We start from the raw sequence: 11,913 nt of genomic DNA on the forward strand, positions 1-11,913 counted from the left end.
ATTCATACAAAATCTTTTTTATAGAATATCAGTTAATATAATTATATAGAATATAACATATAGGAACAACATTTCAAACCAAACTTTACAAATAACTAAAATAAATTAAATTCTGTAGTATTTTTCATGGACATCAATATATTTGCAGGCGAAGAACGTAAATAATTTTTAGAAATATTATTAATTAAAAAACAATTGTAAAGTATAGTAGCTTTGTTATCAATTCGAAACTTTAATTGTTCTAACAAACATGGGCAAATCTATGGAATTGTTTAATAAATTATATGGTGCAGGTAATCTCTTCTTTTATTTAATCATTCCAGATTAAAGTAAGTTAATAAACCATTATACTTAGTATGTCGCACAGTATTCTCGAACGCCATTCTAGGCGGCCAAAATAATTTTTTCATAAAATATGGATCTAAAAGTTCCGGAAATTTGGTTAAGTACCTATAATAAGAAAATGAAACATAATATTGAATTGGAAATTATTTATTTTATCTTTATTATACCATTTAAATATATTATACTCTAATAATATTATGAATTTTAAAGTAATCTGCAATTATAAAAAAAAAATGTACATGTTGCATGTCTATAAAGTCACAAAATATTACATTTTATTATAACAATATGTATAATAGCACAAAATACATAATATACAAATCAGTTTTACTTATAATTTAATACACATAATTATTTAATGTTTATGTTTATTTTTCAATATGTTGTTACTTTATTCTGAATCTGTTCCGGAATCGGTTTCTGAATCACTTTCCTGGTTTGTTTCTTTATAAAAATCTATTAAATTCAATGCATCTGTTGAAAGTTCAGTCTTGGACATTTTGGTTAAAGTTCTCTTTGATGTAATTAGAGGATCGGAAGAAATAAGAAGAAAATGCAACAAGTCTAAATTTGTATTTATTCGTGAGGATTTTCTTGTGTGGTTTGAAAGAGAGATAACGGAGAAAACGGTTTTGGACACTTTGAGATTTTGAGCCTTATAAATGTTATTAGAATGCCAAATAAGAGAGTCATATTCCAATTGTGATCTTACAAATGCAAAGTATAAAATTCTCAAATAATCGTATTTGTTAGAATTTGAACATTTACGCGATATTATGAAACCTTAATTTAAGAATGCTTTATTTGTTATCTTTTCAATTTGGCTGTTGAAATTTAGTTGTGAGTCAAGAGCAATACCTAAGTCTACAAATGAATTAACTGATTCTATAGAACCATTATTTAGTTTATAAATATAATTAATACTAGATTTTTTATTATTGAATGTTAATACTTAACATTTGCTGATATTAAAACACAGCCCATTTAAATTACACCAATTATTAATATTTTTTAAATCTTCTTGTAAATTTATGCAATCATGGATTGAATCTATTTTTTTAAATACTTTAGCCTCATCGGCAAACAATAGAATATTTGTAATGTGTTTGTTTGTGTGTGCTTAAAAACTAACGACAAAGGAGTAACTCTAAGTAACAAATGGTAACACAGATTTTATAATATTGAGTTGCTGTATAATTCACAAATTTAAATAATACACGGCAAATTCCTAATAACACCTACACTGAGTGTATAAATATAAAATATAAATGTTAGGCTGCTCGGCTCAGAAGATACTAGTAAACAACAAAATAATAATATAATATATGGCAAGCTATTTTAGCTGTTAAATAATAATATGTACCTAGCTTCTTAGCAATATGAACATTTCAAATAGTTAGGAACTTAAAATGTATGATCTGGCCAGCTGCAACCTGTACCTATGATATATGATTATACAAAATATTGATTATAATGGTACCTAATAAATAATAATATAATATAAATTAAGAATAAATGTATTAGTCATTTGTATAATGCATTATAAAATCCTATAGTTTAATTATAATTTAAAAAATAACAATAATGAATTAATAAATAATAATAATAATATTAATAATAATAATAATATTAATAATAATAATAATAATATTATGAAATATCATATTATCATTATATACTGATAGTATTATATAGGTATTGTGGAGGTTTAAGCAAAAAATTATTTATATAAATAACTGTTTGTTTAAAATTACTATACAAACTACTATATAAGTATTACACAATTCAATGAATTACATGAATTTTTTTTTGTGTTTATGATCACGGTTTGGGGCAGTAAAACTGCTTTGATTTTCTTCAACAGTATCTTGTTCCATGGGAAAGTGAATCTAGTTGGTGCATTTAGGAAGTAAAATTTTAAAATTCTCGATAATTTTCAAAAGCGCCGGGAAAAACAGCATAAAAATTAAGGAAAAATGGGAATTTTCAGGCAAAATCGGTTTTTGACAAAATCGATTTTGGTTTTTGGTGTTATTTTAAAACAAATATACCTACGTGGAATTTTCACTGGTTGTTTATATTTATATTTTCTATACACGATACAGTTTTAAAAATATTTTGATTTGTTTTGAGATGTTTACGGACATTGTCAGTTTTCAATTTTTTTAGTTTTTTTTCTATAAATATCAATTGAATGTTATTTGTTATATGTTATTTGTTGGGTAAAAAAGCTTGGAAATATAATAGAAGGCTCCTAATATAATTTTTCAAAGACAGATGAAAATATTAAAAATCCATAACAAAAGAAAAAATTAAGGAAAAACGGGAAATTTTACGCAAAATCTGTTTTCGAGAAAATCGATTTTGGTTTTTGGTGCAACACTAAAACAAATGACCGTAGGTATATTAAATTTTGACTCAATGTTTATATTAGCATTTTCTATACACGATAAGTAGTCGAAATAATACTACGATTTTCAACTTCAGTATCTTGTTCCATCAGAAAATGAATATCGTTGGTGCATTGGGGAGGTCAAAATTTAAATTTCCCAGTAGTTTTCAAAAGCGCCGGGAAAAACAAAAGAAAAATTAAGGAAACACCGGAATTTTTACGCAAAATCTGTTTTCGAGAAAATCGATTTTGGTTTATGGTGTAACTTTAAAACAAATGACCGTAGATACATGAAATGTTCAATGGTTGTTTGCATTTCCATTTTCTATACACGATAACATTTTCAAAATATTTTGATTTATTTTGAACTGTTTAGAGACATTTTCATTTTCCATTTTTTTTTAGTTTTTTTTCTAAAAATATCAATAAAATTTTATTTGTCGTATAAAAAAGCTTGAAAATTTAATAGAAGGCTCCTAGTATATTGTTTCAAAGGCAGATGAAAAATATTAAAAATCGTTAGTCACAGTTTTTTTTTATAAGCATTTAAAGTTCAAAAAATGACAAAATATGGAAAAATCACGAAAATTTGCAAATTATTTCGAGTTAGAAATTCATAAAAATTTTTCTTTTTAAATCTAAGATATGAAAATGTAATACAAGATTCCTTATTAGATTTTCTACATTTATCAAAAAAAAAATGTCTATAAGAAAGCCAAATTAAATTTTTATGATCGTTTGAAATTCAAATTTTTACAACATTGGATATTCACTCGATTTCTCATGACACAATACAATATGTAATGCTCGTCAAAGGCATGAACTAATAAATGACGTTTAAGGTTCTGTTTTCTGGAAAATGTCACAAAAATATTCACAGATAAATGATTGACTTGTCGATGGTTTTGATGCACGATATTCCGAACGAATTCGGACCTCAATTCGGACAATGTGACGAACTAAATTACTATTTTTTGAAAAATTTTATACATCACATACCGAACAAACTACCGTCATACTTAATAGTATATATTTTAAGAAATACCAAATAAAAACCTTTTAACTTTAAACTCATAAGTTAATACAATATTACAATAAATTAGTATATTACCTATTTTGAAGTATAGAAAAGAGACTTAAAAAAAATAATTAACATTATTTTCAGTGACAGGTAATGAAACCGTGATACCAGCTCGGAAAAGAGCTCGCGTTTCTCCCGCGATCTTCAGTTCGTCTCGTCGGCCAACTGGTTTTGGTGGCCACTTGACGGCTGATGATTTCGAGTTGAGGTTACGACAGTGGGGAAGCGAGTGACGGCGACAGTAAGCCCACACGTATCACTTGTCGTGTAGTATGGGTGTTGGTGTCGTAACTACGATCTGATCAGCTCGAATAGGTACCTACGTGCTTGATCAGAGCCCATCGTTCATCGTTTAATCGTTATTATTCATATTACAGGCGACTCGTAACTTCTCGTGAAACCAAACAACGGTCGGTCATACAAATATACAATAATAATATTATTGAGCAAGCACGAACAACACGTGCATATAGGCCGGGCGACCGGTTACCGTGTCGAACAACAACAATAAAAACGACGGAGTGGCATAGCACGGCCTATGGAGGCACAACGACGGTTTAATAGTATTATAATATTATTGTGGCGGCATAACGAGGCGCATTGCCTAAAAGGAAAGACGGTCGCGAACACAGGCAGGAGCCGTAGTTCGGCCAGAACAATGACTACACAACGACGGGTCGTAGCGGTTTTATCGATTCCGCCGTTTAAATATCGATTACGCCGGATTTTTGTTTGTTTATTCCGCCGACTGTTTATTAAACAATAACCGACCTATCATATTATACGGATTTTTTTTTTTTAATTTACAGTAGGTACCCTGAGTTTGCCATAATAGTATAAAATAAGTTTTATTTAAATATAAACATTTCAAATAAAACAAATTAAAAATTTTCGTCCATAACGAATAATATTTATTAAAATAATATACCTAACTCAAATACCTAGTGACAATTATTTTTACAAAATCAAGTCAATTCTTCGCATATTATTACGGATGACGGTAAGTTATAGTACCTACTAATGAAATAAAACAGGTATTTTATATCATAAAATAACATTAGGTACATAAATGTAAACATGATCCTTTTACATTTTGTTATTATTAAAATAAACAATTTACAAATATTCAGTGAATCGATAGTCGCCGGCCAGCGCAATAAATATGTAAAAATGTTCGGCGCAATCGATAGATTTTTTCAGGTAAAATGGTAATTTCGGCGCAATCGATATACGCCCAGGCCGTACAGCGGCGTATTTACGAATTGCCGATTGGAGGGCATGAGGCACTGAATGACATATATAATAGTGAGGGCCTTTCCCCCCCCCTTTGAGTTTTCCAATACTTACTCACTACGTACTTACTCTACAGTTTACACAACATTTAATACTAATAATTATTAGTCATTAATTTTAATGAATAACACTAACATAAATTATTGATTATTTTTCATTAGATTTGAAGTAAATTTCAATTTTTAATTTACACTATATATTTAAATATTTATTATATTATAAGACAATACCATAATTGTGAAATGAAGTTGTTACAAAAATATTATTTTTATTTGTAAGCCTAAAACATTTTAATAATAATAATTAGACAAAGGTATGGACGTATGGTTATCTTTAAAGTAGGCTTTAATATAGGTAAAAAAATATACCATTTTCGAACAATATCATGACGTTTTGAGTTCGTTTCAAGATTGTCTATGGTATCATTCAATCTATAAATTAAATTTCAGTAATAAATAAATGAGTAGGTAATATAATACTAATATATAGGTACTATATAATATATGTTGATACCACTAACGTTCTCTGCATCAAAAACTAGTATGAATAATATAAATAAGTTTTAAAAAAAACGTGTCCCGTAAGGAAGACCTAATCTATATAATTATTTACAAAAATAATAATAATAACTAAGTGATGAGGAATGCTACCTATAACCTATGTATAATAATTAACTATTACAATTTATAGGGATTCAATAAGAGGTTTTTTTTACATGTTTAAAATGTTTTGGATTCTGAGAGGAGCGAGGAAGCTATTGTTTTTACAATGGTGTTTTTTTTTTTTTTTTTTATATCCTGTATACAAAATTTCTTCCAGAAGGAGTGTTTCGATTTCAACATATAGTAGGTACCTTATCTTTTAGCAAATTGGATCTAGATGGTACTTTAAAGAGGTCATTTTTCGATTTTCTCAATAGTTATTTAAAGCCACAGGAAAAACCACCGGAAAATTACGAAAAAACGCTAAAAATGGGATTTTAATTTCTAACGATTTGTTTATCACCATAGAAACGAATAAAAAATTATAATATTTTAATATTAATTCAACTTACCTACATGATAAAATAAATAATAACAAAATATAAAATATCCAGACTGACAAACCGTCTCTGCTCAGAATCGTTTTTCTTATACAATGATATTATATCATTGAATTCAAGTCTAATACAACCATTATACAATGACCCACTTGTAATCTAGTGTACAGTAGAGCGACATCCACTTACCTGCTTTTTATTTTATATGTTCTTATTGTTTAATAATTAATTATTTTTGGGTTTTTCAAACTTGAATAACTTGTTTTTTGTTCTGGTATCGAAACTGGAAAAACCGCTTTGTACATTAAATGTTTTCCTTTTTATAGTGTGAAAATTTGGTTGCTTAGTCCGAGTTGCACTTATCGCGAAAACACTTGTTGATATGTTTTATTTTTGGAAGACGGAGACAACACATTCGGATGTAGTGTTCTCTTAACATAATAATTGTCTAGGCTGCGTCGCTGCGATTATAACTTATATTATACATGTCGTGAGCTGTATATATTTTCTTGGTACTTTTTAGTAGGTAATAGTAGTTAATAGAAATACTATCATGTTATAGTTATAGGTAATAGCTGGACATTAAACACAGAATTTCCGTCCTAAACTCAGACATCACAGAATTTTAATATCGTATATAATAAAATATTGTAAAAGCTAGGGGTCTACGGTGAGACATGTTCATCAGTGAGACAAGTGAAATAATTTAGCTATGGTCAATAGATAACTGTTGATATTTGGAGGTAAGGTTTTAAATATTGTTACCTCCAACGGATAATCGTGTTTTCGTTGGCATCCGATGATAACAGTTCGATATAACAATAAAAATCGGTTTTTGATAACGTGAAGTAAATAAATTGTTCTTATGTTTTTGCTTACGTTTTTTTGTACTATTAATTAATTTGTTTGAACGAAACAATTATATATTCTAACTCGGTAAGTATTCTATTTTTTAAACATGTATTAAACAAATCACTATATTAACGTTAGTATGTGTAATCGGCATAAAAATGTAAAAAAGTCAAATGGGCTTCAATGCGACATAATTTTTGGCCTACAGTGAGACACATATTATCTCATTGCGTTAGAATGTTAGTTATGTCCATTGAACTATATGATAACTATTCAATAGATATTGAACTTTCTCTCTTCTCCAAAAAAATACCGTTAGTTCTTATGAAGCCAGCGTGTCCTATCCATTATTATAATATCTATGATGACAACCCGTCGCCAGTTTTTACAGTAGTAAGTGTGCCGTATTGTCGTATCCCATAGACCTTATACTCATAGACGGAGCATTATAGATCGGTTGGATTAGGTAGTTTGGTCCTTGGAAATTTGCGTTACAGTGACATATTATTTTTGATTCGTAGATTATAGTTGGTTAGTTGGTACAGAAGTTGAGAAATTGGAAGCGAAAAACATACCTTTCGTAAATAAAAAAAACTGTTCGAGCGTCAATGCGTCATGGGCAGGGTTGATATGCTTAGAAACATCACAAAAAAAACGTATTGATTTTGTTTGAAACGTTTAAAACATCAATAAAAGACATGTGTTTAAAACAATATTTTTAGTAAAATTTAAATTAAAATAACCTATGGATTTTTTCATCTACTGTGCATAGTACAACGGTTCCAGTCGAGCAGCGTAGCCTGGCAAAACCATACAAGCTACACCCTTGATCCGTCTATTAGTTTAAGGTCTATGTTGAATGCCTTATCTGGTGGCAGGCATCTTATCATTAGCTTCTAGCCAACGTCGCCAGCACGTATACAACTATTTTTTTACCCATCGGGAACACATTGACGTCAGTAGTGACGCCAACGTCAATTTTTTTATTTTATGAGAGCGTTGATGTTCCTTTATTTAGCTGTTACGGTTAGTATTTTTTTGTCAATTGTTGTTTGATGACTTTCTGGACTTTTGCAGTGCTCAACTCTTAGCCAGTTTGCATTATCATCAAAGGAGTCGTTGTACCAGAGGGAACGCAATCAATTTTTTACGGATCCCGCCGAGTGGTTGATTTTTATTTCCTAACCCTGAGCATTGACGGAATTTTGGGCAGTCTCATTCCGCAAACATTCGATATGTCTTCAAGGTTAGTAACAACTCATATTTACACAGACGCACTAGTATTCACCTTCCGTTGACTAGGTTTATACCTGTGGTTTACATTATTTGCACTTTGCGCTTGTTGTTCAAAATAAAATATGTAAAAACGTGTCCATACACCATCAATTGATTTGGCGACGTCTCCATCTTACAAATTTATAATAAATATTTTAGGTTAATTATTATTTAATAATTCTATTATTTTATTATAATTAATAATTAATAAAAATGACTTTGTCACAGTTCTCATTATTGAAACCCTAAACATTCTTAAAATAGAAAAAATTGGTGATATCAAATTGTAATTCAATACTTTTTAAAATCAAAGCAAATTAATTATTATTTTCTGTAATATGTATATATTAATTACCAAATGATAATTTAGAAAGTTTTATTAAATTACTTGACTTGTTTTTATCTTAAGCTAATAATAAGTACTTAAATATTTAATGTAGCAATATTAATATTGATATAATAAAATCTTCAAATAATAGTAATAATTATTTAATTGTACTGGCTAAATATGAATAATATACATTATATAGTATGTATAAATAATTTTACTAGAGTTACTGAGTCCTCAAATACTTGCATTGATCATACATTTATTAAAAACGTTAAATATTATAAAAAAAATTTGAAATATTCTAAGATGAGATATAACTGATCATTAGGCTACAACAATGTTTTTATCTGATTTAATCTTTAACAAACTTCTTATCAAAATAAATATATAAAAAAGGTAAATTGTTGCTATTTAAATAATTTTGAATCTAATGCCTGAATACTTTAAATTCTAAAATAAAAGAATTTATTCGTCATTCAACAAATACTGTTAATAAATTTAAATAATGAATATTTGATGGTGTATTTTGTAAACCAAAATTAGTGAGGATATTATGGTACTTGTGGTGTACCACAGGGCATATTTCTAGGGCGTATATTATTATTCATAATATTTATAAATGATCTTTTAAAAATTCCCACTAACTTAAATAGGGTATTTCTAAGCTTTAAAAATATTGAAGCACCTATAATTATATTGTTTATTTGAAATAATGCTTATGAGTCTTATTGGTGAAGTACAGTCAAAACCCTTTATAGCGAATCTGAAGGGACCAAGAGATTTCTTTCGTAATAGAGAGGGTTTAAAAAAAAACAAAATTTTAATTATTTATGTATAAAGGTATGTACCTATGTAAAAGTATATATCAAACACATCATTATTTTTACATTATTTTATATATATTTACGTATTTTATTAAATTATTATTATTATTATTATACATACTTATTAAATATAATTTAATTTTTATACTATACATATTTATACTTTATTTTAAATAGTCTGTCATCTTAGTTTGTACTTTTTTATTTTGCCAATACTGTTTTTGTATTTTTCTATGAATTTCTCCCATGTTTTGGGGTAACTTTGGATCATCTTCATGAAACAATAAGTACTTTTCTAAAAATTTAGCCGCATCAAGTGCTTGTTGAATACTTGGTATACGACTTCGTCAGGTTGTGCTTCGTCTTCATCTTCCTTTTGCTCCTCCTCGCCTTTTGTCACTGCATTTAGGATTTCTTCATCAGTTAACGATATTGTTGTAACTAGATTCTCGTCTATTTCTACATAGTTTTGTAGGTCCTCAGGAGTAAAAGTATGCGGAGTATTGAACTGAGTAATCCACTCACTCAGTGTATCATCTTCATTCTCAAATTCTATTTCTTCTTCAGCATTGGCAAAACTTCGAAGTCCAGCATGACAAAAAGAATGCCGTATAGTTATTGCTTTTACCTCTTCCCAGACTTTACTTAAGAAGTTAACCGCATCAAGCATATTGATAGAGGCATTGCCATCAGATTCGATAATTTCCATTAATATTTTCTTTCTATAGTGGCCTTTCAAACTTTTTATAACACTTTGGTCCATCGGCTGTAAGATACTAGTTGTGTTAGCTGGGAAAAATATCATCTCTATGCTCATAAGATTAGATAGATTGGGATGAGCAGGACAATTATCCACGAGTAACAAAACTTTTCGCCCCTTTAATTCTGCATCCCATTTTCTTATTTCTTCTTCAAAAAGTATTGATGTCATCCACGCTGACTTATTTGCTTTATAAGTAACTGGCAACCGTTTAATATTTTTAAAACATCGCGGGTTTTTTGATTTGCCTATTACCATAATCTTTCTTTTTTCAGTGCCACTCATATTGGCTGCTACAAACGCAGTGATACGTTCTTTAGAAAGTTTACCTCCCACGTATTTTTCCCCTTTGAATTTTAATGTTTACCTGTCTCATCAGCATTTAAAATATTATAACTTTTTTTTTCACCTTTTTCAATCGCATGTATTAAAGCGACTTTTTGATCAACACATAGTGCTTTTCTTTTACTTGCCATAACGAATGTTAGCTCACTACTGTGGTCATGTGTATAATGTTAGACATTACTTCGATAATAAAATGAACATTGTACCTATTAAATATCGATAATAACGATATTAAAGTAGATAATGAAAGAATGTAATCGTTCTTGGAAATGTTGGCATTATTGCTGATTATTTTTATAGTTTATATATGTAATAGATACGATAACACGTAAATTGTATTATGAAACATAAAATATTGTTTCGATATTGAGAGTGACTAATACGTTATAGAGAATGAATTGTCTAATTGGTTATATAGCAAACCAACCATTATTATGTAATGTTTACGTTATATAGAGTTTTTCGTTGTAAAGAGTTTCGTTATAAAGAGTTTTCACTGTATATAAAAAATCATTAGTTTAGTTGTTATGCTGACAAAGTTATAAAATTATGGTCCATAGATAACAATTTATGTGATTTTTTAAACATTTTTTAAACATTTTTAAATTAATGATATATTATTATCAACATATTTATGTATTTTTATTTCAGTGCAAAAGAAATTGTTGCAAACAACATAGACGTTAGTTCTGATACAGCAGTGGAACAAGAAGATGAATATATTGTAGAAAAAATTTTAGATAAACGTGTAATTAAGAATAAGGTGGAATACTTTCTTAAATGGAATGGCTACGATGACACAGATAATACTTGGGAACCTCTAGAAAATCTCAATTGCAAAGATTTGATTATTGATTTCGAAAAAAATTTAAAACAACAAAACGATAGAAAAAAAAAGGAAAAACTTGAGCGTGGTCGTAAACGTACATCATCAGAAGCTGGTCTCTCGCAGGACTCTAAAAAACACAGGAATTCTTCTATTTATAATTCGAAGATTAGGGTTGAAAAGGCTGATGAGTCATCAGAAGCTGGTCCCTCTATACCGAAGAAATCTAAGACCCTCTTGACCGAAAATAATGAGAATAGTGTGACAGAAGGTTCGAAGGAAATAGAAAATAATTCAACAACGACTTCAATTAAGAAACAAGTAAAAGAAATAATTGGAGCAACTAATTTTAATGGATCATTGGAGTTTTTAGTGAAGTGGGAAGGACTTCGCAAAACTGAATTTGTCTCAGCTGAAGAGCTGAAATTAAAGTGCCCACAGATCCTTATCAAGTACTATGAAGGAAAACTTAAATGGCGTGACGAGCCTGGAAATAATAATTGACATTAAATAAAAATACTTAAATGTTAGTAACTAAACATAATTTCAC

At 28.7% G+C, this 11,913-nt stretch overlaps 1 protein-coding gene across 1 annotated transcript; it reads left to right on the forward strand.

The window, feature by feature from the left end:
• The first annotated feature begins 7,041 nt into the window (after nucleotides 1-7,041).
• Nucleotides 7,042-11,907, forward strand: LOC100158808 (chromobox protein homolog 1-like). Its single transcript, XM_016800681.2, has 3 exons — nucleotides 7,042-7,086; nucleotides 8,080-8,248; nucleotides 11,189-11,907. The coding sequence occupies exons 2-3, from the start codon at nucleotides 8,238-8,240 to the stop codon at nucleotides 11,865-11,867; spliced, it is 690 nt and encodes a 229-aa protein (XP_016656170.1). The 5' UTR covers nucleotides 7,042-7,086; nucleotides 8,080-8,237; the 3' UTR covers nucleotides 11,868-11,907.
• Nucleotides 11,908-11,913: the final 6 nt, after the last annotated feature.

The sequence above is a fragment of the Acyrthosiphon pisum genome, chromosome X (assembly GCF_005508785.2).
Source record: "Acyrthosiphon pisum isolate AL4f chromosome X, pea_aphid_22Mar2018_4r6ur, whole genome shotgun sequence".
Taxonomy (NCBI): Eukaryota; Metazoa; Arthropoda; class Insecta; order Hemiptera; family Aphididae; genus Acyrthosiphon; species Acyrthosiphon pisum.